The sequence below is a fragment of the Lepisosteus oculatus genome, chromosome 21 (assembly GCF_040954835.1).
Source record: "Lepisosteus oculatus isolate fLepOcu1 chromosome 21, fLepOcu1.hap2, whole genome shotgun sequence".
Taxonomy (NCBI): Eukaryota; Metazoa; Chordata; class Actinopteri; order Semionotiformes; family Lepisosteidae; genus Lepisosteus; species Lepisosteus oculatus.
Window position 1 is genome coordinate 10,966,427 of NC_090716.1, and position 27,180 is coordinate 10,993,606.

A 27,180-nucleotide genomic window follows, 5' to 3' on the forward strand; every position below is an offset into this window, starting at 1 on the left:
GTGCTCAGAGAATGCACCATCCCCTATTGAGCACATTGCACTGTGGGCTCAATGTGAAATAAATATCAGATGAGTCACATATTTGCAAATCAGAACTCTACTAATACAAGCAGACTGCTAGAATACAGCTGTTCTCCAGAATGCAGTCTGATTCTGTTGTGATTTTTATTCTTGGGTTACAATTCCCTCAGATAATATACTGTACATGCACATCAACAAGCAATCAGCATGGTACTATTGAGGAGTTCACAGGTTTATTCCCAACATTAAGAGCATTCATATTGATAATATATGCATACTTATTCGGATTTAGTGGATAAACCAAATACATCAAACAGCCCATGAAATGTGAACGTTACGAGAAACTTGGAGAGGCCAGAGCAGTTTATGTAAAGAATTCCTGAAGATTAGATTTTTAGGCTTTTCATGAGCCAGTTAATTTGAGAGCATCCAAGTCTATTCATATGAAAGGTGCACTCAGCCAAGGAGAATGTACTGTTAGGGTCTTAATTATACAAGATTGCACCTTCAACAGAAATGTTAGAGTGATCTCCCTGTTTCAGCACTGCTAAACCTAAAATGAAGAGAAGATTTATGCAAGACATCACCAACAGAAATGAATTGTCAGAAATGAGCTTTATATTTTCAACATTCATTGGACAATTCAACAGTTTCTGATAATTCTACACAAAACTGAAATTCCTGATATATATAAGACAGTATCCTATGGCTGAGTAAACGATGATATACAATTTGTAAATTTATAGTACATCACGCCATTCATGCAAGCACCAAGGAAATAAAACTAATCATTAAGCAAAGTAAATCTGTAGCCAGCATCTCTGGCTTCACCTGCAGCACTATGGGACAATTAATGTTTCAACAGCACAAAGCAACTGAAGGTCCTGCAATTCCGCCTTCCTGGAACCTGAAGCTGGACTCGACATCAGAGCTCAGGTGGCAAAAGCGAGGAAGTGCTTTAGTCTCACAAAACAGCAAACTGAGTCATCAAGGCTACGGTTTTATCTAGGCAACATCAATCTCTAGCTTCTGAAATGGGTTGTGGATCTTTATAGACAAAAAGATGCACGTTACCTGCATTTGAATGTGGTTGTGACAGTTAAATAAAACCCTCAGATTTAAATGGCTACTCCAGTTTTGGTTTTCAAAGCATTGCATGACAACCACTCACTGCTCTAAAAACATTTTACAGGCACTGTTTGAAGCAGATGCATTGTTTAATGGCCCACTCCCGACAGAAAGTGGGCTATGAAACTGAGCTCTAGTAAAACGGTCATCTGTTTCATCCCTCAGAATTTATTCTTTTTTTTTTCTCATTTTGCAAAGCTTTAAAAACATCTCAGCAGAGAAGTGCTGCTTGATGTATGAGAGATGACAATGTCTAGATTCTAGAAATAAGTGGCGTGTGATGCAATACACTGCAACATCCATAGCATGGCATGGGCAACCCTTTTCTTTGAATGATCAGTAGGAAATACATAAAGAATAAAACATAAAACAAGCTGACAACCAACAATTTCCAACAGACAACACAAATCTTTTGCAAACTCACCTAACTGCTTCCACAACAGAATTATCATTTTTCTTCTTTCTGGTCGGAGGTCTCACAAGTGTCTGCTCATAGTGTGGTTTTGGTTTCCTTAGGCACCTCAAAGGAAGGCAACTGCGGCCGTTTCCCATTCTTATCCTGTCATAGTGGCCACCAGAGGTTTTTCTTCTTTGTGGTCTTTTGCAAGACCGTCCCATCTCGAATAGTGTACATAATTACAAGCTGCTCATCTTGGATGTAGATGTTAATGTATTCATGGAAGATCTCGGGTTAAATATCACAGGTCACCCAGTGATGGATGGAATGCCTACAATGTCCCACTGCAAGACATAGCCACCCACTGTACACACCAATCAATACTTTCTTTGTTTCCCCTTCTTTATTCAGTATTTAATACAGCCCATTTGTTATTATGAAGAAATAGCATTTGTTGAACATGCAACAATATGAAGCAAATGGATGTCAACATATTTCAGTCCTTCAAACTCGTTTCAATTCTTCTTTTAATTTTGCAAAGGTGAGAACAGACCTACTCACATTGTAAAATGCAATCATCATGAAGACGGGTAATAAAACGGAATCAGTTAAGAGGAATGGTAGCCCACTGATATCTTTTGTGATACAGAAAGAAGAAAAACATTTCCTAATATGCCAGACTTTATCTTTGTGGCAAGAGATTACACTAAGCTTTAGTGAAGAGTACAGAAGCCTTTGAGGTTTTCTCTCCATTATGCCTATACTGAATCACAAAAGGATTATGTCATTTTAACTTTTAATTGCTGTTTAGGAAAAATGTCTAAAGACAGGGATAGATAAGCCTGGGAAACCTTTCTCAGTATTTCTTGCCCCAACATTCAAGTGGGCTCTGACAAATTTAGCATTTCATATATAAAAACAACATCCTACATCTGAATAAGTCTACAAATTTTTATTTGTAGTCAAGTAGGAGTATCTGCACACCTCCTTTTAATCTGGTTATGTTTCTTACCGTTTGTTTCGATTGGTTGGAAATTGCAACTGCAGTCAACAAACACATCATTCATTTTTAGGAGATAAATGTTAAGTACCGTAGTCAGTTATTTTAGGCAGTAAGCTGAACTGATTTGAATTTAATAATTTCCTCCAGTGGCCCTATCCTATTGTGGTTTCATATTGCAGGCAGCTTCCTTCCAAACAGGAAATTGCTAACTAGGCATACCAAAGCAATCCGCTACCTAGACAGTGAAAATGCTGTGTAATCACCTTCTTCATTACAAATTTCAGAGTGGCAGAGAAAACAATGGGATGACAGTTGCGTCTTCTCACACTGTGAACTAAAAGTAACAAGTTCCATCATACTGCAGTAAGCAAGGCAAGAGGACAAAGTCACAGCCGGTGAAGTGTTTGTAGGTAAAGACCAGGCCTTGATAAGATCAAGTGACTCTAGAATTGTATTATAACAAATGTATATAACAAAGAACAGATAAAGCTATGTACCTAGGGACTGTTAATTCATTTTAACCTGATACAACCATTTGGTTACATGACAAAATCAGGTTAATTCACTCAGAAGAAAATCCTAAATTAAATGTGCCAGTGACAAGGATATAATACTGAGTTGACTCCAACTACCAATAAAACACTTCTGTCAATTACAGCTTCCTGAGAACGAAACATATTGGACAGCCTGTTCAGTCTATCCATTTCTGCCAGATAAAACGAACAAACCTGATCTAACAATCTTGTTAAGAGTTCACACAGAAGCCTTTACAAACAGAATGCTCCAATACAGGAGCCATTTACAGAACACAATCTCTATCAGATACCCAGGCATTCGCAAACAGATCTGATTGTGATGAATCTAGCTTCCAGATACCACTTCAGTGTAACCACTGCAAAACAGTCTCTGAGAAAAGCAGATAAGTGCTCAAAGCAGGGCAGACTTCAGGCTTATCACTAAAAGCTGTTTAATGCTTCAGTGCAAGTTTAGACGATTACTGTTGCTGTCAACAGTCATCAGTTGGTAGACATCTACCATAGCAACTGCTATCAAATCTTCTGCTCATCCAGCAGATTAATATGTATGAAAGCCATTGCATTGATCACTTCAAATAAAAAATAAATTTCTACCCTCAAAACAATGTCAGTGTGGATGTTTTTAAAGAGAATGTTAAAGTGCTTTGGAATTCAGGAGCTCATTATTTTTATACGATTATATCCACTGTGTGCAATGCATTCCAATGGCAACACCAAAGAATGTTAATAAAGTTTTTACAACTTCAGATACACAAAATAATAGTTTCCTAATCTACAGAGTTAAAAGCATTTTACTGGCACAAAAACTGAGTCTTTTACCAAGAGTTTCAGACCAAAAATGCACTACTGTTAAGCAAAAACGCAGATTTCACATAAGGAAAAACTAACTAATGACCTAATGACCAAATTCTAAGACCAACTTTTCACTATTGGTTGAGAAGGTTCTTAACCCCACAACTGAACTAAACATTTCAGACAACTTTTATCAGGTGTGCTAAAAGCATTTAACAAATTTGGTCAAATTAATCAGAAAATGTATTCAACCGCAGAAAACATCTGAAGCTCAGTGCCAATCTATTAGTGAAAGAACATGTTCCTCTGTTTCAGCATAGAAACAAAACAGTAACATTATCTCTTATTGCTTTCACTACAGTGCACTTTCTATGACAGGCTAATCAAGTAATACAAATACAGAAAGCAGGAGATAATAAAAATGATTTAAGGGAACAGTGTTAAAGACTTTTCACAGTATAAAGAAGGAGCCAATTAAAGCAGGTAGGCTTTCAAAGAGAAAATCTGCCTGCTAAGTGGAACAACAAATGCCTTTACCAGTCCTACCAGTCTGCCTGCTGGATCTGGCCTGGCATAGGAGGGTCACAGTTTGAGATGTGGGTATAACATTCTTCATCGTTATCTCTTTTTTTTTAACCAGCTGAAGGACACAAGGATAGACGGTACAAAAATGCTTACCGAAAGGAAACTAAAGCAAGATTCAAACAAGAAAAACGGGTAAAGAGGATTATGCTTTGCTGCTGTTTTCACAAGAACAGCCAACAACAAGAACATGCATTTTCAGCAATCTTTACAACATAAATTTCCTTTTCTTCTTATTGGACATTACAAATTACAGGGAAAGGGCTCAGATGTCCAACACATTATGGATATCAACTCAATTGGTTGTGGTGTGCTATACTTTATGTTTCCTGGGTTCAAACCTGGAGAGTGCAGTTAATTTAAATGCACTTGAGGTTAGTGGGACGCCAGACCACTGTCAAGAATATGGGCTGCACCTGTCAGTTTTGCCTGGTTGACCTCAAGGTTGGTTAGCAAGAGGCATGCATAGTCACAACAAGAACCTGTCATAAAACTGGCACTTGGAAGTAACAGAATCACCCACTGCGCTCATGAGCACCAACGCAATAAGTGCCTCATCACAGAAAAATAGCTAAACTGAAAGGAAAATACAGGAATTACAAGCTATATATTGCTGTACTGCATTGGCTTTCAGTCAGCTTGGCAAAGCGGACAGAATTAAACTTTTAAATCACAAGCTGCTAAAAGATTGGAAATGTGGAGACCTTTCTGCCCAGCATCTCACAAAGGATAAAGCAGCAGAATGCAGCTAAGGGAGAGTCAGTGGCAGCCCGTTCTCAAAAAGAACTCAAGCTGGCATGTGTCTTTGATATACCTGGACTTTAAACTTTGAAGCACGTCAACACAACCCCAGAAGGTATATTAAAAAAAGATCAAATATTTAATAGATGGGGTGTAGAGACAATCACTGCTATCCTCTCACACCATTAACAATATTTACAAGCCAGTAAAGTACTCAAAAGAAATCTGACAACTGCCTGAAGATTTGACGGTACTTCCATCTAAATGAGATCTTGTTTATTTCAGGAGGTGCCACTGGGCAGAGTTCAAAGAAAAGGTTATGAATTACTTTCCAAGTTGGATCCTTTCTTGCCTTTCTGGTCACCCTTGTCATTAGTTTTGCAGGGCTCTCACTACAGCCATTTGCAACACGCTGTTGACCCCAGCTGTTTTCCACACTGATCTTCTCCATGAAAAATATTGTCGAAGAAAAATTTGAAGAATGTTTCCTTACAAAAGCAAGCAATAACTAGCAAGCTTAAAGGTCACATTAGATGCAATTATTCAAATTCAAATCTATTCAAATTCAAAGCCCTATAATCACAAGAGGGCTTAGGTATTTTACAGCACTAAAGATAACAAACAATGTGTACAGTACATCAAATATCTATACATTTATACATCTTTTCCCTATACAGCAATTACAATTTGTGTTTTGTTTCTAAGAAACCTCACCTTACTAAGACTGCACCAAAATAAATGCACAAAAAAAAATGTTGCACACTTTTGATAGCTTCTATTGAAGAGCACATTCGTTACAGGGTAACTGCTTGCATTTTTTGGTCTTTATTGAGGTTTCATCTCCTATTTCACTTACTCAAGAAGACATTTTAGCTACAGATTTTATCTTTCAATAGTATAATAAAGTCAGCCCACGGAAACGTAGCACACTCAAACATACTGAAAAGACACTTTGAGAGCAAAAAAAAACCTCCAAACTGGCTTTTATTCTTACCTGTTGAAAAGACTCACAACAGGTTCTTTCAGTCCTCATTTGCTGGCAATAAAAGGCACAGCAGGAGTCACACTTACAAGAGTCAAGTCACTGAGTCACAATTTTAAAATAAATCATGAAATCCATGGAGGTCCAGACAATACTGGAAGGAAGGCCCCTGAAGCGTATTCTACCCCAGTCAGTCTGTATACCCCTGGTACTCTGCAAATGCAGAATGGGGGAGGAAGTACAAAGACTTTTACTACTTTTGAAGTAGGATGTCATTAAAAATGCACTTTCAAAACTACACTTCACTGTCATCAAAAAGTTCCACAAGCTTACATTATGCTTTTCAAAATAAATCCCTAAATTATAGTTTACATTGGTACATGAGTGATAATTAGACTTAATTAGATAGGATCATACCCCTGTGCTGCCGAGATGCTTCGTTACAGTACCTGGATAACTCATTTCAGACTGAGGTGTTGCCATCTTCTGTCTCATTATCATTTTGCTGTTAAAACTTGAACAATTCAGAGGAACCATGTAACAGATTCTACAATAGGGTGGATTAGGAGTGCCACTCTTTGGCCATATAGCATGAAAACACCCATGTTACCAACATTACAGGCCTTCATTTGCAAGACTGGGAATACTCCATGTGAAGGAATGAATGGAGGCGTAATTTTAAATCATTCTACTGCTTATTAAACAATATCCAACGCAGAAGTACAGGTCAACAGATCCTCTGTGACTGTTGCCGGTACATGAAGTGTGTATGTGTCCAGACTTTGCACATTTTTAAACCGAGAATGAAATGTTTTTGTTTCTAGGGCCTCTAGTCTCAGTCCCAGAGGTCTCCCAAAGGATCCCAAACCCACGACTGAAGACCCCTGCTATAAACCGTACCTACTTCAGCTGAACTCATTTCCCACCAATAGTTATACTGAGGATTTACAAGTATTCCACTGTGTCAAACAGAGTCCAATAATTCCAATACAGTCACTTTGCTTTTTTAAAATTCCACAACAGTCTGTATTGAAGATCTCACTTCTTTTTTTTCTTTTACCCATATGCCCAAACAATGTGAGTAACTCCTATACACATAATTGCCATGCAGTTCACATCACAGATTTGGCAGACTGGAGCTGGAATGAGCACAGTGAGCCTGGCTTGAACAGACTTCAAGGGGAACACTGCTTCAGTACACATCTGAAAAGGCACGGTGGCAATTTGCTGCAAAAATAAAAGCCAGCTTAAATATGGCGCCTTTGTTTCCTTTAAAGGAATTCAAAATGAATGGCAACCATTAAACAAATATACTTCATGAAATAATTTTAGGACATTCATATCAACGTCCCATTCAACGTCCCTCCCATTAACAAAGCATTCAAATGCAGATTACAGAATCTGAATGTAGAATTTAATACCAATGACTAGACTGGGAGACCAGCAAGGGGCTTAATCAGTAAAGTCGCTCACCTGAGCGCAGGTTAAGCTGAACCATACCATGTCCACAGAGCACGGCTTCGAGCCTGGGTCACGCCGCTGACCGAACATGACTGGGTTTCCCCAAGAGGATATGCACAATTGCTTAGTATCTCCAGCAATAAGGCTGGAATCAGTCTGTTAGGCTTCTCTTAACCCCCTGCATAAAAGCAGACAGTAATACAGTAATACAGTCTTTGAGGAATGTCCTCCAATCTACAACGAACCCCCCCATACATCACTGTGTATCACGTCCACATGGATGAAGAGTCTCAAAAGGTGGGTGGTTTGGAGCTGTCTGTCTGTGTTGCTATCCAGGTGCCAAAATCATCGCTGTGGGCCATAACATAAGAAAACCAGCAATTCCCAACTGAGTTGGTATATGATGAAAAATAATTGGCAATTCTAAATAAAAAAAATAATAATACTCCTTGTGGGAAAAAAAATAAAACTCAAAAGTGAAGTAGCCCTATCACTGCCTTATTAAAGTCATGTCTTTAGTAAGGCAGTGTGAGCTTTTGCAGTAGTGTGCATTGTAGCCTGTGGCCACCTTCCTGCGTAGGAACTTTTTCATTTAGAAAATTAATTCCCCTTTTCTCTTATGGCAGTATTGACTCTGCTTATCATTCCTAAAATGATTATGAATTAGAAAATGCTTGTATTTTTATCAGGAAAGTCACCTTGGTCTCTAGCAGCTTTGAGATACAGGACTATTTGATGCTTCTTAATGTAGCAAGTCTTCTTAATGCAGAGACGTTTAGCACAAGTCCAACAGCTGGAATCTGATTTGTTTTAGTGGCATATCTCCACATTCCATATGGGCACAACTGAGCTAGGTAGAAAGGACATGGATTTCTATATACCTTTGCCTATTCTACAAATTGCCCACTAAATATCACTTGAGAGAAGCAGTCTGCAATTAATTAGAATCCCCTATGGCACTTCTCACTTGTGTGGTGCTCTTATACTGGCAATCTGCGTCACTCTGTGGAGTCATTTCTGCTCGGATTGCTATTTACTTTGCTTACCCATCATTCATGTAAAAATAACTTCTGAATATGCCTCACCAAGGTGATGAGGGGCATCAAAGCGAAAGCAAATTAGCAGTACACTGCACTGAAAAACCAGACTGTCACTCAAATTCTGGAAAGCAAGTCTCTGCAGAAACAAGAACCAAGCAACACCACAAAAAATCCACAGAGCAATTAGCTGATTAGCCTCTCCAGGAAGAAACAGAAAATTTCAAATGTTTAAAATGGCCGTTTGACAATTCAGCCATATTTTCTTTGCTGGTTTATTCAAAGCATAAAAAGGGTTTTTAAACAAAAACTTCTGATTCAGTTGTTTCTGCAACACTTTCAAAATGCAAGATATCTTCACAAACTCATCATGTTCAGTGATCATGCATGTAAAAACAATGAGGTAAATCAATCTTATTTATCATCTACAGCACAGTTTTTTAGGGTGTACTACAGAGTAGTATAGTGTAGCAACAGTGATGGTTTAAATGTGCATTTTTCAGCTAAGGCCAACAGAGATTTTTTAACAACCCATTACACTGAAGACATCATCAGAAATGGGAGCGAAACCTGCTGCAAATTTACAAAAGCATTTTCTTTTACTTTTGATTCCCCTCTAAAAATTAAGGACTATAGCAAAAAAAGCTAAGATGTAACCTTAACGTACAGAGCCATGCACAGCTGGTCTGCAACACCTATAAGACAAAAATGTGGATGTTTTCCTGGTGTACAATAGAGATTTCAGAGCCGTGCAAGAGTGCGTAAAACCATCGTGCTGGCAGTGGTCCAAAATAGCATCTCAATCACATGTCATTCCAACCCAGTCTGAACACTAGTGCAAGATGGAAATTCCACTGCCAGATCTCCAGAGCATTTTGTAGTCCTACACCACTGAAGCATCTTGCAGCTAATTAATTCATTGTACCCAGATTCCAACACAGGCATGGAGCAGACAAAACCAATTATAAGTTAATGGGAAAAATGAAGAAAGACATAGCTGTCTGAAAAGGATGTGAAATTAAATACACCATGGTAACTGAACACCTTTCTTTGTAAGCCTTCAATAGCAATTCCAAGATACATGCTCATTTAGTTAAAGGAGACGATGGATTTTTCCAGTGCCTTGCACAAGCGAAGTCAACAGTTCACTGTTCATCAGGAAATTGTACCGAATGACAAAGTGCTATTGTACTAATAAGACACAATTGTACCTTAATCCAAGCTATTCTTCCTTTGGGGCATATTAAATTGCACTTGGATTCCACTGCATACCAATATCTCTCTGTATGAAGAGTATTGGACAAACGCCTTCAGCCAAATCAAGGCACATTTAAATACAGAAGAGTGTACCAATTGCTCAAACTGTATTTTAACAGTATCTGCTGCATGCTTACATTTAAACTTTTAATTATTCTTATTGTAATAGTATCAAGGCAAGAAAAAAAATCTCAGTCTCAAAACTAATTTAGACTCGAAAAGTTGATTCTGGGAGTTTTCAAAAGTCTGGACTTTAGAAGAAAGCAGTCCCTTTGATTTAGTGCTTTCTGCTTAATTACACTGTTCCAAGAAACTACCCCCCAAAAAATCTAATCACACTTCTCAATTATACAGACTTAAAAAAAACAGCTTCTGTAATGCAGTGTACAAAATGCTACATGTCCACTGGGATAGATGTTAATGAATCCGATTTTACTACGGCTGCACCAGTTCAACAATCCCCTCATTGTGTGGATTTAAAACATGTCCAGTAACGTGCTGCCCCAGCAGCCGCCTGTTGTCACGGCAGTGGTATGTGTAGCTGGATCCCTTGCAGCCTGCTGGGTCTAGAACAGAGCTCTTCAGGAAGACCGGAGCCAGCAACGTTTCTCACACACAGAACCTTTCATCCCCACACAAATGCAAGTCAGGAGACAGAGGTTCACCATTTACAAAGCGTCAGCGAGATCATGTTTATTTTTCAAGCCAACCGCAGAACAGGACTGTGATTTCAACAGTACAGTACAACATCATAATAACACGCTTAAAGTGCATCATGTCAAATGTGTCATCAGTATTTATTTTTACGATTCGATATAATTTATATTTCAATATACTTATTGTAATATCAACAAACTGAAAAGATCAACAATTATGTTTAGCACAGAATTAATGTTTACATGTTTGCAAGTAAATCATCACAAAATTCATGTTAAAATTCACTGCAGTTTGGCATCTTTAGATCTGCGGAATAAAAATGCAACTCGGCAAGAATAGTTCATGTTCCCGATTTATAAAACATGCGTAGGGAAAAAAGGCACCCAGGTGTTTAAACTTAAATTAAGCACTGTACTTTACAAGGACTGGTTTTCGCTCCAATTTCAAGTCGGCAAAACACAAATTTGGAAGTATGCATTCAGAGGCTGTACTGCTAAGCACATTTGAGCAGTGGCCATCAATATACAGACTGGATTGAAAAGCAAGCTCCTGCACAAATCAATATCCAGTCTTCTGCATCATTCATGAAAGTGTAAGTAATGTTCCAGGTTAATGAATTGCTTCAGGTTACGTTGATACAGTTAAATGCCTTACCAAAAATGTGACCACCTTGAATGTACCTTTTATCTTCACAAGTAAACTTGTTATATGTAAGGAATTAGCTAATGGTTTAGAAATGCATGTTAATAATTAAACTACCAATATAGTCACCTGAGTACTCACAGGTCCACTTCCTCTTGCCTACACCTTTGGCCATCTTTTTTAAACAACAGCAACAATAAAAATGGGCAGAAAGCAAAAGTTGATTTAACATTCAGCAAACAGAGCTTCACACAACACTCTTTCCAGGAAACTGGCTCTACCATTTGTTTTTCATCTTTCTCTCCAGAAACCTACTGTTCCTTCATTTACTAATGGCAGTGAAAGCTGACAAAGAGACAATGTTCAGTTTCAATGCCAGAATACAAGATCAAAACAGGAACCTCAAAGCCATTTAGAACAACAAATAACTTATTATTTTAGCAGCTCTGACATTTAGCCCTTCATATCTCTCTGTGCTTCACTGTTGCAGTTTAAGGTCTTTAAACATTTCCACAAGCGCACAGCACAATGACCCCCTTCATGTAGCAAACTATAAAAGTGTCACAGGCAACAAATTTTTTAAATTATTTTCGTTGACCTTTAAAACACACCATTGCAAAGCTAGAATCGTCTTCATTCTTTTGAACAGCCACCAGACAGCGTTAATGACTCTCGGTGCCTAGCACTATAAGCCTTATAAATTTCAAGCTTGAAAAATGAAACTATAAAAACAAAACAACAGGAATAAGAAGGCTTAAAGTAACCAGGACGAGCCTAATGCCCTCTGAGACAGCCGAGTTAATTTTACCAACATAATAAGTGCTGGAACTGGAGAAACAGATATATTGGTTCTTAATATGCATGTAATTTTGGCCACGATTTTCTGCTAACTATTTCTGAAAACCATACTATCATTAGAGCATCTCATTTCATTTTTTTAAGCTAACTTACTTGTCTGGCAACCACCAACTGGTAAACATCTCTGTCACAGTTTCAATTTTTAAGACATTTGCATGGAAATGATCTATAATTGCCCAAGGTATACAGTCATCATACAGCAGCAGTTATTATATAAACCCTGTATAATCATTTCCTAAAGCCTCTGAACAGTTTTGTTATAGCTGCAAGACAAGGCAGATGTTTAGCTCCTCAAAAATGTGAAATTGACTTTACTGCATGACAGCACAGCACTCTGAGACACAACGACACCCAAGCCGAATGCCACCCCCTCCAGAGGTATGGTACTGACATTCAGACAGTTGTATTTTTCTCCCTGCACAGAGACCTGCTTATTTGTAAACCAATTACTAAGGAATTCAGCTCCTCAAGCCTAATAAAACATAGGAACAATTAAAAATGAAAGCAGGCCTTCCAGCTCATCTTCCCATTTGCTGATTAGTACCCACCTGATCCAATGATCTCATCCAACCCTTTCTTTAAAAAAGCAAGGGTATCAGCTTCAACACGGCTAGCTAGAAGACCCCCACGACCCACTAGATAAAGAAGTGCCTCCTGTTTTCGACTGTAAATGCACCTCTACACTACTTGTGTCCTCTGGTGTGTGTTTCACTGTTCATTTTAAACAATTGTGTTTACTGTCGATGCCTTACGCCACCTCGTAACCTTCACTGTTTGAGACTAAAAAGGTACAAATCCCTTGGCATGCCAGTGTAGGACATTCCCTTAAGCTCTGGAACGTACCTGCTTGCACTTCCTCTTATTGATTCCAGAGCAGAAATATCTTTTCTGCAACATGGTGACCAAAATTGTACAGGATAGTCTAAAGGAGGCCTTACTTGTGCATTACACAATTTTAATATTACATCCCTTCATTTAAATTCTATATGTTGAACTACGTATCCTAACTTTGTTTTGTTATTGCTTTACCACATTACCTTGAAGATGTAAATGATGCATCAACATCATGTACTGTACACACATCAAATAATAATAAAAATAATAGATTTCTTTCACTTATGTAGGACTTTTTCTGGACACTCAAAAGGCTTTACAGGGGATGGGGACTCCTGTCCACCACCACCTCAGGATGATGTCCTAAGTCTTTCAGAAAAAGCTTTAACTACCTGCATTGAAACTCTGGACTTGTACATTAGTTATTGCACGTACATTAGATACCTGAAAGTCTCAACACATTAACTCCACTGTTATTGTGGAAGTAGAAACTTTAGTGCTTGATAATTACAATGACCTGTTGTGTGATAATGCTCGTACAACGATGGTCTCTTTATCCTGATGCTACAGGGAGAATGCTGGACCAAAATTGATCCAGTACTCAATTTGAAAAAATATCCATTTCTTCCCCACAGCAATATCCACCAATATTTCCAAATTCTATCTACCCATGCATTTAGAGAGAAAAGGGGGACAGGGACCAATTTTCTATTATAGAAACAGAGAGTTAATGTTTATTTAACCTTCATCTCTGTTTCCCTTTTCAGTTTATTTCATTTGTGTTTGTTTTTGGAATTCATGTGATCAAATCTCAGAAATTCTATCAACTAAGACCCCCCCTGTGCTAACATTCCTTTCATACTCTTGCAAAACGACCACAAAAGCACTCGATTGAGTTTCATCCCTGCTTTCACCACACAGGCCTTCAGTCTGCTGTTAATTGCCACCAGAACAAAGGCTTTCATGAACTGATTAAAAAGGATACTTTGTGACCCTAACACTAGGAAACAGGTGACTCACAATCATTTAGAAATTACTCAGTTTAAAAACAGTCACCTTAATAGATTACCTCCTGCTTGTGTTGAACATTAATGCTCTGACTAAACTCACATTAGCAGAACAAAATGACTAATTAGCATAAAACCTGAACAACCATTTGCAGAAATACTCTAAGCAAGCACCTGCAAACAGTCATATTCAAAATACATTGCCCTGCACATGAAACACGGCAAATTCCAGCCTGATTTAAATCCCAACATTATCTAAAATTAGTTCAGATCCTAGCCCAAAATGTTGTCATATATATAATACCTACCAAATGATAATTACTCCCCTCTTGCTAAAAAAAGTTTAAGAACAGTTTTACTCAGCAGTTTCATATTAAATTGTAGCACTATATGGAAAGATAAAATTAAAAATCTTGGAACACGTACATCTGACAACTGTAGCAAATTTTCTGAACCTGAAGTAGAGATAAAACGTCACCTGTACCACACCTGTCTTTACTCCTGAATGATGTGGGGGGAAAAAAACGGCCAGTATGGCCTACCCCAATATAAAAATATAATGTTCGTAAAATATTTGACAGCAACAAGAATTAACAAGACAGACAGTAAAGACAAGTCTTGCCCACTGTGTCATGGATTTATCTCCATGAACAGGGGAATAACCGATTCCCTCACTCAGTCACAGGAAGGCTGCAAACTCGCCTCAGGAACGTCAAAATAATTAGATGGGAAACAAGCTCAGGAATTTTATATCAGCTCAACGTATTTGTGTAAAGGATTAAAAAAGAATTCACATATAGGATTAAAAAGCACACCCATATTAGACTGTTCTGGATTATGGGTTATAATCAAATATGTTTTGAATCCAACATGATTAAAATTGAAAAGGGGACAGTTCTTAGGGAATTGAGTTCCATAAGCCATTATGAAGAGCCAGAAAACAAAAATCAAAATCAGATGTACCAGAATGATGATGTAATAGACCAGCACATTCCAAACACTGGCTTTACTGATAATTCAATAAAGGGTTTCATGGGATAGATACACGCCCTTAAATATTCAAAGCAAATTCTTACAAAATTTTGAACACAACCTTAATGCACTATTATTTGTTCATTAGTCATTACTTTCCACCCCAGCAAGTAGTACACAACCAGTGGTCTATGTGAAATGAAGGCACATCTCCAGAACTACAGGCTTTTTTTTCTTACTTTGTTGAGCCATCGTGGGCATCAGAAAAAGTATAACGATCAGTAAGACGTAGCTTGCGAGATCAAGTCCATGATGACATTTACTGGCAGGTCACTGGAGTCAACAAAAAAATTCAGTCATATGAAACTGGATGGAGAATGAGACACCCTAAGGTTGTACTTAATTGCATCCAGTTACAGAAATGATTGTGGAAAGAGTTACAGCTAATTTGCATTTTGCTAGTGCAAAAACTGAAATCACAATTGGAAGTTTTTTCTAAACTTGTGTAATCAGATCTCTTTTCCTTTTGTGTTTTCTGAATGTTCTGGGTTTAGTAAAGTGTTCCAAAATAAACTGACCAATATAATTAAAAAAAAACATCTATTTTTTTTAAAGCACAAGAATGCAAGCCAATTGTATCCCCGCACTAACAATGCAAGATTAAGTTCCACACTGAATAATAATAATTGCACTTATGTAGTGCGTTTCATCCTAAAGCACTTTAAATAGACCCCTTTCATTCATCAATCGTTATAATTAATAATAATTCCTTACACTTATATAGCTCTTTTCTGGACAAACCACTCAAAGCAATTTACAAATAATGGGGGCCAGCGATGTGTAGCACCACCTGGATGATGCGATGGCAGCGAAAGTGAATCCGTACACTCGCCACACGTTAGCTGTCACTGGGGAGGAGAAAAGAGTGCTGAAAGTGATTCATAGATGGGGTTATCAGGAGGCCATGACTGTTAAAGTGCACGGGGAAATTTGACCAGGACGCCAGGGTAACGCCCCTACTCTTTTCAAGAAACACCCTGGGATTTTTAATGACCACTAAGACTCAGGACCTAATTTTCATGTCTCGCTTTCTTTACATAGTCTCCCCATCAATATAATAGGGCATTAGGACAGTGTGAGCACCACCTACTGGGCCCACTAACACCTCTTCTGACAGCAGGTAGAGAAGGGAGAGATTGCTTCACCAGCTGGATTAAAAAAGAAACTTGGTTAGACTGTGCAACCCCTGAAACATTTGCAAGGACAGAACCTCCTACTGCACTCCCCACAACCCATTACAGTTCAGGAATTCTAGTCCTGATGGAAGAGCACCACCTACTGGTCTACCAACACTACTGGGCTTCCCAGACCTGCTGGGATCCCACTACAGGCCTACCGCTGTATCCCTGTATCACCAGTTACCTTTTGTTCTTTGTTTTGAGGCAGTTTGTTTTAGAACAGAAGTTGTTTGTTTACAGCTTTCCCCATCTACACACAGATCACTGCACATGCCATCAAGACTCCTTGCAGAGCATCTGCAGCTGACTGCTACAGGGCGTAATTTGTTAAATAATCATTTTCCTGCAGAAAAGTTAACAAGAAAAAATGACTTCTTATTTGCATTTATACATTTTGGAATATTAAAAAAAGACTTCTCTGGCACACTCCCCTCCTCATCCAATCCAGAGCAATTACTGTTTGCCTTCCAAAACAAACAAAATAATCTGTAAAAGAAGCTCCTGTCACATGGTCCCAATTTTACAGCAGTTCTTCTGTACACACAGATAAGACGTTTCAAACATGTTCTGTAGTCCTGCTGCTCAAAGAGCATGTGACCAGGCTTCTTCTAAGCCAAACCTGTCTTCAGCTAACCATCGCAATTGTGCAAGCATTGACACAGTAGAGTATGGGGCAGTCTTCTACATGGGTTTGTGAATGAGGTCCAAATCTCCTCTGCTTGCACATTGAACATGTATGAGTTTACTCATTTGAAATAGAACATTTTAAGAACAGATAATGTACACCATCTGGACACTTATTATGGAATAACAGACAATTGGTCACTATTTTGCACACCAAAATGACATGTAAATTGCCCAATATAAAAGCAATTACATGGCTAATAAATTAATCTTCTTAAAAGCACAGAAACCAAGAAGAAAACTTACTGGATTTAAAAAAAAAGTTTTGGAATGTCAATTTGAAAGTTTAAGGCTGCATAAAAAACAATAATTCCTACTATATCCAAAATGTCAATGTGAAAAACATGGAATCAGGGTTACATGAAATGCAATGCAAATATTATCTCATCTTTGTTCCAATATAAATTTAATGCAGAATAACAAGAAGCTATCTTATTTCTACCCTGGCTTTCTGTAGGTGAAATTAGCGATCACCAGCAGGCAAATGCTTGCATTTGTGAACTATACAAAACAATCTTATTGGTCAGGTATACCACTACTGCATAAAAAGGCCTTTCAATAAAAGTAAAGAACTCTGAAGGAGGAAAGACTGAAAGTAATCATTTGTTTTTGAAACTGACAATAGGAAAAGCAGATGGAAGCAAACAGGTTCTAAAAGTGAAAGAAGCCTTTCCTGTGCATCAGGTAACCTTTGCTTTGTGATCTGATAAGGTACTAAAAGGGGTGGATGTAGTTTACATTGAGGTTATCCTTTCAAGAGCAAAACAAACTGAATAAACACAAATCCCTTATAGATCTGTCACACCCTCCCCTCCCCAGTCATACAAGACATGCACTGAAAAAAACATTCCTCAGTGACCTAAGTCAAGGGCATATTAAAATACATCTACCTCAATCTGGAAAGAAAACTACAATGAGGGAAGCAAATTTCCAAAAGATCAAGAGATCTATTTTGGGTTGCTTTTTGTCACTGCCAGTTACACATCACCAAGATAGGTGCCCCTTAAACAGTAGCACTGTGTAGGAGTACCTACATACAACAACCACCCGACAGTCAGGTCCATGAACCTTATGTACTTCCAAGCAGACCATGACCATACAGGAAATCTCAAACCCAAGCCCTAGACTGGATCAACTCGGGTGTAGTGAAATCACCTTTCAGCCCCAATTTGGCTCATATACTGTACCACACCCCCACTCCCCTTTCGGTCAAGATCTTAACAAGATTCCCTCAGCCTGAACCAGCAGCCAAAGTTCCTCTGTCCATCTCCCTTCCCAACAGAGCGTACCAACTCCATCTCCGACTGGGAGTGCAAACCATGCATCTCCTTTCACTTATCTAGACCCCAGCCAGTTTGCCTGGGACGTGCTTGTCATGATTACCCTGTCGCCCTCACCCCAGGTTAATGACTGCACGATACAGCCCTTTCTTGATTTTCTTAGTCGGGCAGGTTCAGAACCAACAGCACTCACTGCCACTCTGAGTCTATGGATCCTTCTATTGCCTCTGTGTATGAATGCCTGCATTTAATTACACTCTAAACAGACCTTACACCACCCTTTAGCAAATTATATATACACAGACAGCTTGAACTAGTAACTTTACTGTTACAGCCCTCATACGGGCTCAGGGGAACGCGTGAGCTTCCCTCCAATAAACGTGCTCAACAAAGACATCTCCCATTTTTCAAGCTGGGAGTCCCTCAGTACCAACACCAGAGCCAGCACTGTTTGGAAGAGTAACACAACGGACAGTAACATCACTGCAAACTCACAGGTGCACCATCATCAAACCAATGGTGCACCATCATTTTAGCAAGCCCTGTGAATGGAACAGTCACTTACTAATGGCATAACCCAGTCATTCCTAGACTATGGGGAAACATGGAGTTAAAACAAACAAACAGCATTACTTTCAATAAAGTCAGACGTACCAGCATGTCTTTGTCAGACTATCAGGGCAAAGACCTGTTTTGCAGAACAAAGACATACCACATTAATGCACTACAACCCAGGATTGCAGGGAAGCCAGTACCTATCCCAGCGAACAATGGGTGCAACACAAGCTACACCCTAGACAGCATGCCAGTCCATCGCAGGGCACACAGACACAGGGCCAATCTTCCCAGAAGCCAATGAAGCTACCTGTCTGCTGTTGGACTGTGGGAGGAAACTGGAGCACCCAGAAGAAAACCACGTGAACAGAGGGAGAACATAGACGCTGATCGTACCCAGGTCAGAAATTGAGCCCAGAGCAATGCTACCCCCTGCATTACTGTGCCACCCAATACACTACCAAACAAATTCAAATAACCTGAACAAGCCATTGAACCACAAATATTCATTCTGCCAATTAAAACGTGCTTCTACAGTAGCTTAAAACTTGGTACTGTTCCAGATGAACTGTACTGTTAACACTGCTAATGGACTCGAACAATGCTGAAGACGAGAAATTGTTTCTGGTGTATGGCACTTCACAGCTGTCTCATTCGGATCCAGCACTTGTTTCAAATGACCCACAACAAATATTTACCTCTGTAAAAATTCATCAGCCCCCAGAGAAGAACAAACACAGAAAAACATCCTCTGTTTATTTGTGGATTTTTCTACGGTGCCTGTTCTGTATGAAGAACAAATAAAAGTATTCACTTCACTCGGGTAAATCCGATTTCTCATTTTATAACAGCTAAGGAAAAAAAAGACATTTTTAGCAATATGTGGAATAAAAAAATGCAGCGTCATTTGCACTGTTACAATTGTCAGCAACGGTATAATGAAAACATCTCAAAGGAAAACAGAGCTACAGAAGCAAGGAGTAGTTTTTTTTTTACTGTACATCATGGGCACAGTGTCTGTCGACAGCTTGCATCTCACATCACATAAATTCCCTCAGTGTGTAATTAATTCAAAACTTTCTAGTCGGCTTCACTTTTCTGTTAACTGTATTATTCCCTGCAATGAAAACTAAGTGCTCAGAGCCGGGTGCTATTTTTATACCCAAATGTCCTGTATATCAGAAAGCTTTTTTCCCCCAAGAATGAAATATGTGTCGCAACAGGTTAGTGTTTGCTAATGAAATTAAAATATCTATGGGTCCCGAGTTCACTCAATCCAGACAGTATCTTGCGCAATAGTGCATACTAATTATTTAGTCAGTATTCATAATATTCATAATAATTGCACTGCATTCCTCCGTTTCAGATAGCCAGGAAATCGTCATGATAGCACGAATCAAGGACTTCTTAAACTACATTTCTGCAGTTCCATACACACTTGTTTTTGTGTCCCAACTAAAGGCGTTGTTGAACTTCACATCAGGGTTAAACGGAATGGCTATAGGCAAATAAACATTGTCTAACAGTTGACAACGCATTCATTTATTTTACTAAATATACAAATAATAACTAGTTAGAAAAAGTCACAAACGCTTTTTTAATAAGCTGTACCTAGCTGTTTGTTAGTATTCATGTTTATAAATACTTGCGCCGAGCTGCTACATTGTTGTTTTCATACGCTATACTCGGAAGTTTTTTAAATGTATTACCTCAGAGCAGGCAAATGTAACTTTCTGCCGCGTAACCAACATCAAATGTATCCAACGTTTTAACAGCATTTGTATCCGACACAGGGAACTGTCCAGTCTATTCTAACTCCCCTGCACAATTTTATACAGAAAGAACTCCCCAATGAAGACGACTGTACTGCACAATGCCACCACAGCCCAAACTACAAACTTGATACGGGAACTAGTTGCGTTGGTATGGGTGAGCAAAGGAGTGATAAATCTAGACTTTGAACCACAGTTCACCCCTTGTGTTTAACACGGCCGACAAGCAAACTTGCGCTTTCTCCTTATAGCCCTTCATGATCACGCACTTGAATTGCGGTCGCAAAGTACAAGACAATACTATTCCACAAACTACAGAAAGTGAAAGTCAGATATAACCAGGAGGACCCCCCCATCTTTAACTCTCATTCATTACGCTAACACCTTCTAGGTAACTGATTTGAAGCCTGAGCTGTAACTTGAAAACATCTTGAATGCAACAGGTTGCAAAAACATATGCAGTCGCTAATCGAACAGGGGCTTCACAGCTCTGATTAGCGACTGCATAAAATTGAAATTCCCAAAACTTGCGCAAGATGAGAAAGTACACTCACTTTATAAAATAACTGGCCCCTTCTTCTGTAAACCCTTCTTCCCATCCTCGCGGGAGATCTGGAGATAGAAAAGACCCAAAACATAAAATTGCTTTTACGCGTCGGCGAACTTTTGTTTCTTTTGGTTTCGAAAAGGTACGTTCTGGAATTCTATCACTCTTGGGAAAAGCCCAATCCTGATTTTAAAAAAAGCCAGGTTTCTGACTTTTAACACAACATACCTGATCGTATCATATGCCCCGAATTGACAGGTTCACCAGTTCGAGGATGAAGCCAAGTCGTGCTTCGAGTTTCATCACTGTAGGGGAAAGAAAAAACAAAACACCTGTTACGGAACAAAGAAGTCCAAGAGCAACTGTCCAAAGCAATCTGTGCAGCGACTCCTCGTATAGCTTCCAGGCAGAAGAAAAGTGCACGCTTACTTAATGAAAAACACCCTTCCGTCTTTGCAAACTCCATAAGACCAGTGTTCAGGTAAAGTATCCCGCCCGAGCGGAGCCGCCATGATCTTGGTTTGAAGTACTATTTCATTCTCTTCTCCGTGGAGTCTCCAGGGAATCCGAGACTCATTAATCACCACTAGGGCCGCTGCGCTCTTAAAGGGGCAGGTCTGGCTTTTTATGGTTGCGGAGAGTAGCAAGTCTTTGCAATCTTATTTTCCCAGCCGACAGAAAATAACTTGTTGGAAAACCGCATTCGGTTCTGGTGGATGGCGCGGCGCACAAAGCCAGTTACTGCCACCACGAATTGTAATTAGGGAATTAATGTCGCAATTGAACAGTCGGAACGTATGCTAAGGGATTTAGCGTTAATACCGCTAAAAATCTCTGAATTGTAAACATATCGCTGTCAAAAGTCCTAAAGCAACAAGGGCATTAAGTGGGGGGAGTTCTGCAAAATGTACGGTATTTAACTGGGGCACTAAATGTGAGGTTCAGATCACAATATACAGACAGAAGGATATTTCAGTAGTTGCGTGTCACTGCTGATCCAATAAGCGGCTTTATGCAGGCGAAAATATAGATAAATGCAATTCATTACAGGTCCAAGCCTCTCTTTTTTCCGAATTGAAAGAGGAAGTATTTGTATAGTTGAATTTACTATTTCAGGTTACCAAATGCAAATTACACACCAAAGCTATCGAAAGCTAGTTTCTCTGCAAACATCTTTGACACACAAACGGCCAACCTGGGTGAAAAAAGTCATCACCTACTTTACATACCTTTCCAATTATTAGGAATAGAAAGAGTGTAGTTAAACAGTAAACCGCTCAACGAATTCAACAAACACCTCTGAAGAACGTTATGGGAATTATATCCTGGTTTCTTTTAAATGCACCTGAAGGTATACCTTTGAATTTTATGTCCTTTGTCCTTTGTGTTGCTAAAAGTGTTATAAAGCAAAGTTCCTTTCAGTTAGAGACTGCAGTCAGTATCAACAAAGGAAAAAAACATCACTGTCAAGCTATTTTGATTTTTCCCTTATTGCGTGATTATACTCGGGGTTCAATCAGATATACAGTAGGTAACACAAGAAAGGACACTCGTTTCTTTGATTTCAAAAACCTAGAGACATAAAACAGCATTTGAAGAATTCATGACTGAGATACTGTATATATATATATGGTAAAAGGACATCAAAAAGGCTGGATGTAGAACAAGCCAAGAGGAAAACACTGTAAACTCTTTAAAGTTAAAGATGTGTGTCACTGACAGGAAAGATGAATGACATTGTATGACCCTGAAAAAGTTCAAGGACACGATCAAATTAGGTGAACGGCAAGGTTATGTTTCTGGTTTAAGTTATATGAAAAACAATTCTTGGAGAAATAATTCTTCTTCCAAACTCAAACTGGTATTTTTGTCACTTTATGACCAGTTAAAGTTGAAAAATGTTTGCAACAGAGTATCCTAAGGGTCCTGTAAACAGAGATTTCTACGCCATAGTTTTAGACATGAACCCCAGTTGTATTATACTCCTTAAAGTAACATTCATTAGGGGTTTATTTTGTGAAAAACATCATCTCCTTGACAGCTTAAATAGATCTATTTTTTAAAGTACTTCCAAAACACACAGTCAGGCAGAAGCAACGATGTAATACCATTCTTTCTATGATCTCATTTGCGTTTCACTTTGATGTTTCCCTTGGGAAAAGTAATGCATTTGGGTGCGTATCTCTTTTTATACTTACGCTGTTTTATTATTGCTGCAGATAAAGAGTCATTTTTAAAGCACTAACATAAGCCGCCTTGATTTCTCAGAATAGCTCACATCGATATATGGCACCAGTCCTATTTATAGAGCTACAGCTCATCTAGCATGGTGTGTGGGGTGGAGACACGAGGCAGTGAAATACAGATAAGTTTGGGAAATATTTGATGCTGTCTTCCCATTCATCTCTAGGACAAAACGAAAATACTGTACTGGAAAGAAGGAGAGATTTATTCAGAAACCCTGATGTGTATACAACTGTGCTGGTGTGAACATGATGGTTTAGTTCAGGCAGGTGCTGCTCATCACAGTGTGTTCTCTGAATCACACTGGTGTAACTATATATGGAGGAAAGTGTGGAGAGCAGCTCAGCATCTCACCTGCAAGGAACAGGCAGAGCAGAGTTGTCCAATCCTGGTTCAGGATAGCCACAATCCAGCAGATTGTATGAGTCTGCCTTAAAGCAAAAATAATTAAACTCTGGTGAAGTTGTGCACTCTTTACTCCATGTACTTACATTTTTATCGAATCAACATTCTGACATCAGGGATGCCTTTATCATTTGATATCATATCCTGACGATCAATCCATGCTTGATTCATTACTGATACCTGATCACCCTTAAATCACCAATTTCTAAAACACTTTAAACAATTTTGTTTGGACATCTTAAGCAGGTGCGTACAATTCGATAGTTTAGAAAAACTGAAAAGCTGCCAACACTCCTTAGCTCTCGAAGATCACAGCTGGACACTCATACCTTAAGTTCCATTCATTCATTTTCTGAACCACTTTATCCAGAACAGGGTCTCAGGGTAGTAAGAGGCTAGCCTGGCAAGCAATAGGCGCAATGGGCACCCTGGATAGGAGGCTAGTCTATCGCACGGCACACACAGACACACACACTCACTTCAGGGCCAATTTTACAGAAGCAATACACTTTTATTTCCCTGGACTTGCTGCTAGTCATCAAATAGCCAGAGAATATAAGATAAGAGTGGCAATCTTCATTTTGTGATAGCTAGAATGCTTGCAGTTTCCTGTTTTCTAGCTTGACCTTACTGCAGATATAGAAATCTCAGATGGGCACTTTCTGATCTTTTGTCTGCCCAAAGAAGGGCAGAGCAAGGTTGTCAAAAACAGGAAACCCAGAAGCAAATGGCAAAATGTTACTGGCTACCTCCTTTAATTCTAAAAAAACCCAGCCATTTACAGTCTGCCACTGACATAAGGTTGAGCTTATAAAGGGCAGTTAGTAATCATTCCATAAATACCACCAAAAGGCTATTATCCATCAAAACAATTAGAGACCTGTGAAAAAGTGGATTGTAATACACAGATTTTCCTAGCACACAGTTTTCTCAGATTCAGAAAATGCACTAGTGTTTATCAATGCATTCTATCCCTGAGAGAGGTCATTTTCTGCCTTCATTTGTGAATGGTAAGAGACATATGTCATTAACATATTAAATTAATTTACCTCATTAATTTAGGATAAGACATGCCCAGATAATGTTGTAACCAAAGCTGCCTCATTCACGAGGACTATAGCCAAGTATCTTCACAATATCACTTGGGACAGAGATTTCTTGGGACCTCAATGCCAGCTGTTTTTGTTCCAGATGAGCTCTCTGAATTATTTCTTCACAACAGCATGATGTTGGCTAAGCAGCATTGGCTCATTATGTCTAGAATCAAAATCCTGTGGGATAGCAGTTTAAATTTCACCCAGCTACTGTGTAAGCTCCTCAGAAAGAGAAGGTGATGTGCTGCCTGCACACACACAGACGAGAAAATGACTGTCAATGTCTGAATCAAATTCACAGATGACATGCTGATACCCAAGTCTAGCCTATAACCAACCAATCTGATTAATAATAAACCTGTGCTGAACACTTTAATCTGGGTCTTTGTTGGAGTGGAAGAGACTACATTAAAAAAAATCAAGCATAACATAAAACGCAATAATGGTCCAAACTGTTATGTGTCAATAAAGCAGCCCTGTATTGCTGTGGATAATGAAATAGATTTGGAAAATTATGGATTAGGCATGAACAGGCATGTGGAAACTGTGTCCATATTATTAACCATGACCTTCAATATTGTTTGTTTTCTGCAATCCCAAAGGACAGTAAAGGTTTTCAGCCATGATCTGCTATACAGTACATTGCAATAATCTTTACCCTGCATCATGGTTAACTGCCCAGTTTTCTGATGCTATCCTGTAATTTTAGCCAGACAGGGGGTACAGTGCTGTGTATCTCATGTCACTGCACTTTTCATAATTGAGGTTAAAGGAATGATTTTACTGGCAGATAAAGTGTACCTGCTTGTCCCTCTTCTTTCCTTCAAGTCACAGTTAATGTACTTTTGTAATAGGATTGCCATTTACCTCTTTATGGCCTTATGCCTTTCACATTCTTTATAACTCAAATTTCTTTTCCCTGCATTATTGTAGTGCTTATCTTGGTTTAATTATATTATAAAATTCAGTGCAGTATTTCTGAAAAATCACGCAATTAACTACAATGACAGATCATTGGGTCACTCTCAGTGTAATGAATATTCTAGTGGATATATGATATCCAAAAACTTCTTCTTCTAAGAGAAAAAAAAACAATTCAGTGAAAATCTTTGTTCATGGATAGGAGCTAAAAATATATGGATGGGCTTAATTTTAGTATAAGTAAATAACAACTATTTTTTGAAAAGTGCAGAAAACAGCTCTATAATAAGGCCTATACCATCAAACATCAGAGTGAGTAAAAAATATATCCCACTAAAAATCTCCAAGTAAAATAGTAAAGAGTGACAGATATTTCTGTCTGGTTTGGACAGCAACGGTTTTTTTTGGCAATGCACGGCTGCAAATGAATTGCGGTGACTTTTGATTTAATTAGCAGCTCTCTATTAAGCAAAGATTTGAGGGTTCATTTAAAACGTAGTCATTTCCATTTAAGGATTTTTATATTCTGTCCCTTATCAAAGTGTCACAGTAAGTGTGGAGATATATGGTCATGGATCATTGTGGTCAGTCATTTATTTATTTGAAGACCAATAATTAATCTGGCTGCTTTGTTTTTAACTCATTCTAAGGCGAAAATTTACTTTTTGAATCACAGAGACCAAAACTGTACATGTACTATTATTAATAATCATACTTAGAATTAATGAATAACATCATTAATAATTATGAACCACTAATATAATTTATGAATGGTGAGTAGTATAATTTTAGCATATCTAATTTAAGACCTGTTCAGGACTAGAGCTGCTCCAGAAATATTTATTTTCTGGACCAGCATACTAAACTCATATTCATAGACATAATCCTGCTGTCAATACAGCAATACTGTGTTTCTACAGTATTAAAGAACATATCCAAAGACAGCCTTCTGGAGAACATGATGTTATTGCCCTAATTTCATACATGGTTCCATGCATAACAAAGCAATCATTGTGAAGCCTCTCAAAAACAACAACCCCTTCAGGGAGAAGAGACACTGTGCAATAGCACCTCTTTTGATTGCTGTTTGAAAAATGACATACCCATACAGAATATTTATCCAGGAAAGCTGCTTAGTTAGAATTCACTGTTTGAAATAGAGCACACGTTATCCAAACTCTGATTCATTATTGACCAGAAACAATTCCTTAATTCTTTAATTGCTTCCCAGCTCACAATAGTTAGAGATATCTAGAAAAAGATAATTACATGTTTATGATTACATTTGAATAAAGTGCTTCTTTAAAATGATGAAAAATACATAATTGATGTTTCCAGTCCAATGGACAGATTCTTTAGATTTCTACCACATAGAATGCGTTAGATTCAAGTATTGTATGAGCAAGGTGTTTGTGTTCTGGATGGTTGCACATACCAGATATATCCTGTTAGGAGTTGATCTCACCTGACAAATCTTTAAGCCACTGTTGTTAGAAATAATGATAACCACACCACAATCCCATTGTTTTCCTG

At 38.5% G+C, this 27,180-nt stretch overlaps 1 protein-coding gene across 12 annotated transcripts in view; it reads right to left on the reverse strand.

Annotated features, from left to right (window-relative positions):
• Positions 1–21,533, reverse strand: part of plekha7b (pleckstrin homology domain containing, family A member 7b) — a 121,993-nt gene extending 100,460 nt beyond the window's left edge. For 4 of the 12 annotated variants that reach the window (XM_015338132.2, XM_015338125.2, XM_015338126.2 and 1 more), the window contains exons 1-3: positions 21,413–21,532; positions 21,212–21,288; positions 20,991–21,048 (exon numbers count right to left, since the gene is read on the reverse strand). In XM_015338132.2, coding sequence (XP_015193618.2) covers positions 20,991–21,048; positions 21,212–21,288; positions 21,413–21,495 — 218 coding nt within the window. In that variant the 5' untranslated portion in view covers positions 21,496–21,532. Of the gene's footprint in view, positions 1–1,573; positions 1,717–20,373; positions 20,471–20,990; positions 21,049–21,211; positions 21,289–21,412 lie in introns of those variants that run through there. The other 8 variants (XM_015338123.2, XM_015338121.2, XM_015338120.2 and 5 more) reach the window with 4 other exon arrangements.
• Positions 21,534–27,180: the final 5,647 nt, after the last annotated feature.